This window comes from Drosophila persimilis, unplaced genomic scaffold, assembly GCF_003286085.1.
Source record: "Drosophila persimilis strain 14011-0111.01,24,50 unplaced genomic scaffold, DperRS2 tig00001113-arrow-arrow-pilon, whole genome shotgun sequence".
NCBI classification, from domain to species: domain Eukaryota; kingdom Metazoa; phylum Arthropoda; class Insecta; order Diptera; family Drosophilidae; genus Drosophila; species Drosophila persimilis.
The window spans coordinates 120,608-123,066 of record NW_020825421.1 but is presented as its reverse complement, the minus strand read 5'-3'; the positions used below and the strand labels follow the sequence as shown (position 1 = coordinate 123,066).

At 48.2% G+C, this 2,459-nt stretch overlaps 1 protein-coding gene across 1 annotated transcript; it reads left to right on the top strand.

The window, feature by feature from the left end:
• The first annotated feature begins 449 nt into the window (after positions 1–449).
• Positions 450–1,604, top strand: LOC113566854 (cysteine and histidine-rich protein 1 homolog). Its single transcript, XM_026994016.1, has 3 exons — positions 450–1,182; positions 1,217–1,320; positions 1,416–1,604. Exons 1-3 carry the CDS (start codon positions 450–452, stop codon positions 1,602–1,604), a joined length of 1,026 nt encoding a protein of 341 aa, XP_026849817.1.
• The last annotated feature ends 855 nt before the right edge of the window (positions 1,605–2,459 follow it).

Genomic DNA, 2,459 nt, shown 5'->3' with positions numbered 1-2,459 from the left:
CATATGTATCTAATTTGACATGTTCTACATGAAACATGGACTAATAGGCACCGTAATCTTGTTTGCGATAGCAGAGCACTTTGGCGGTCAAAGAGGTTACTTTTCACCCCACCAGTCCACCGAGACACCACCCCACCAGACCCATTGAACGCCTTGGGCCGCATTACAAAAATTTTTGAGCACATTTATGTGTAGATCAAAGTGCATTCTATTAAATTAAACTATTCATGGGTGCCTACTATGCCGTTTTTCTCTGAGTGTATCCTCTGTTTTTAAATTTGTAATTTTCAGGGAACCAGCTTGGCCTTGGAAAACTCGTAACCTTGTGCTCATACTTTACACCAGACTATCAGTTCACTCTGCAACAACAGGCAATCAGAATTTTTGAATAAAGCACGCACACATACTGTAATGCCAGGCCGAGGCTGCTGGCCGAAATACCCTTCAGAATGTCGAATGCCAACCCCAATGACAACAACAACGAGCAGCCCCCAGCCGCCAAGAGGCAGCGATTGTCAGATGTTGCAAGTAAAGATGAAAGTACTTTGAATGAGATTTCGACTACTATGGACAGCAGTGAGGGTGAGGTCGGCGGGTCCTCGGGTGGTGGCGTCTCCGATCTTTGTGAGCTACTGCATAACATACTGGTGTGCGTTGTTTGCCGCGAGGTTCCACAACCACACGACTTCTTTCAGTGCAGCCATGGGCATATCATGTGTGAGGACTGCAAGACCGCCGTTCTGGCTTTTGCCATCTTCAATAAAACGAGTGCCTGCTGCCCCAGTTGTCGATCGCTCATTAGAAACTACGATCAGGAGCAGAATCTAGTGGTGCGCCAGACCCTCTGGGAGCTACCCATCAGCTGCCCCAGCTGCAATGACCAGTTCTCAGACAGGAAAGATCTCTCCAGACACTTGGAGTTCGTTTGTGAGGGGCGTGTGGTTTGCTGCAAGTACCACTGCCTGGGCTGTTCTTGGAAGGGCCCCTACAAGGACAGCGTCTCACATGATTCCGACTGTGGGTTTCCCCAGAAGCAGGGAAAGGAGATCCTAGATATTCTGCTGCATGTCGAGGACAGGGAGCTTGAGGCCCAAAAGCCCGTGTTGCAGCTCCATCGGGTGCTGAGTGCTAGCCGGGTGGAATTTTTCACCTTGAGAATGAAGTGGATACACCGCTCAGAGGGTTTACACCCACGGACCCTCGAGTCTGAGGTAAGGTTTTGGAGAACCAGAACTCGTCTGCAGCATACCTCTGATGATCTCTTATCCCGATCCCCACAGACGATTCGTGCCTTTGAGGAGGATTGGGTGCTGCGTCTACGTCTGAAAAGAGCTGGGGAAAAAATCACCGTCAGCGGCCAGCTATTGCTTTCGACTACCCCACGAGTGTCCCTTATGGTCGACCATTTGATCCAGATGCCGCAGAGTGTCTGCAGCGCCAAGCAGCTGCACGACATACGCCCGCGTATCTACCGCCATATTTTCGATTCAACCGGCAAGTGCGCAAACCGCCAGGAGCTTCCCTTGGCGGGACCTCAGGCCCTGTACCGGCTATTTGCCATGACCCGGATCCAGCTCCGTTTGTGGATGTTTTTGCATTATTGAGCTGACGCTAAAAACCTTTAAATTGTAGTTTAAACCTTTTGATTTGATTTGATTTTTAAATTCGTTGCTTTAGAGCTGCATTTTTAGGGTTTGGGCGCCTTTTGGATCTGCTCGTTCACAGCAAGACCTTCTTCAGCAGCAGCCTTGGCCTTATCATGGAAGTCGTGCAGAAGCAATCGAGTAAATTAGGCATACGTTTTTGTCTGGTCTGTTAAGGTCGGCTAGTGTCGGCTAGACTTACCTTAACGCTATCCTCGTTGAAAAAGTCCTTAACCTTTGCCAGCAGATCGTTGAGCTAAGCCTCAACTGGCTTGGTGGGCTCCTCACGAGGCACGCGAGCACACATGCACACCTGTAATCAGAGTTACAGTAAAACCACAATCAGTCACTGTTCCTTTTCGACCACTTCTATCTCCACTTACGGCGAACAGGGCGAACAGGAAGAAGATCAAAGCAATCTTGGCTATTTTTGGTTTTTATTATACCCGATACTCAAAATAAGTATTGGGGTATATTAGATTTGTGGTAAAAGTGGATGTGTGTAACTTCCAGAAGGAATCGTTTTCGACCCCATAAAGTATATATATTCTTGATCAGCATCAATAGCCGAGTCGATTGAGCCCTGTCCGTCCATCCGTTCGTCCGTCCGTCCGTCCGTCTGTTCGTCCCCTTCAGCGCCTAGTGCTCAAAGACTATAAGAGCTAAAGCAACGATGTTTTGGATCCAGACTTCTGTGATATGTCACTACTACAAAAATACTTCAGAACTTCGCCCAGCCCACTTTCTCCCCCACAAAGGACGAAAATCTGTGGCATCCACATTTTTAAAGATACGATAAAACCAAAAACGCAGAAT

What these genes read in the sequence shown, in the direction of transcription:
- LOC113566854 (XM_026994016.1), top strand. Translation starts at nt 450, where the DNA reads ATGTCGAATGCCAACCCCAATGACAACAACAACGAGCAGCCCCCAGCC. An exon ending in GTGGATACACCGCTCAGAGG is followed by an intron (nt 1,183 to 1,216) that starts GTTTACACCCAC and finishes GTCTGAGGTAAG; the next exon opens with GTTTTGGAGAACCAGAACTC. An exon ending in GGATTGGGTGCTGCGTCTAC is followed by an intron (nt 1,321 to 1,415) that starts GTCTGAAAAGAG and finishes CATTTGATCCAG; the next exon opens with ATGCCGCAGAGTGTCTGCAG.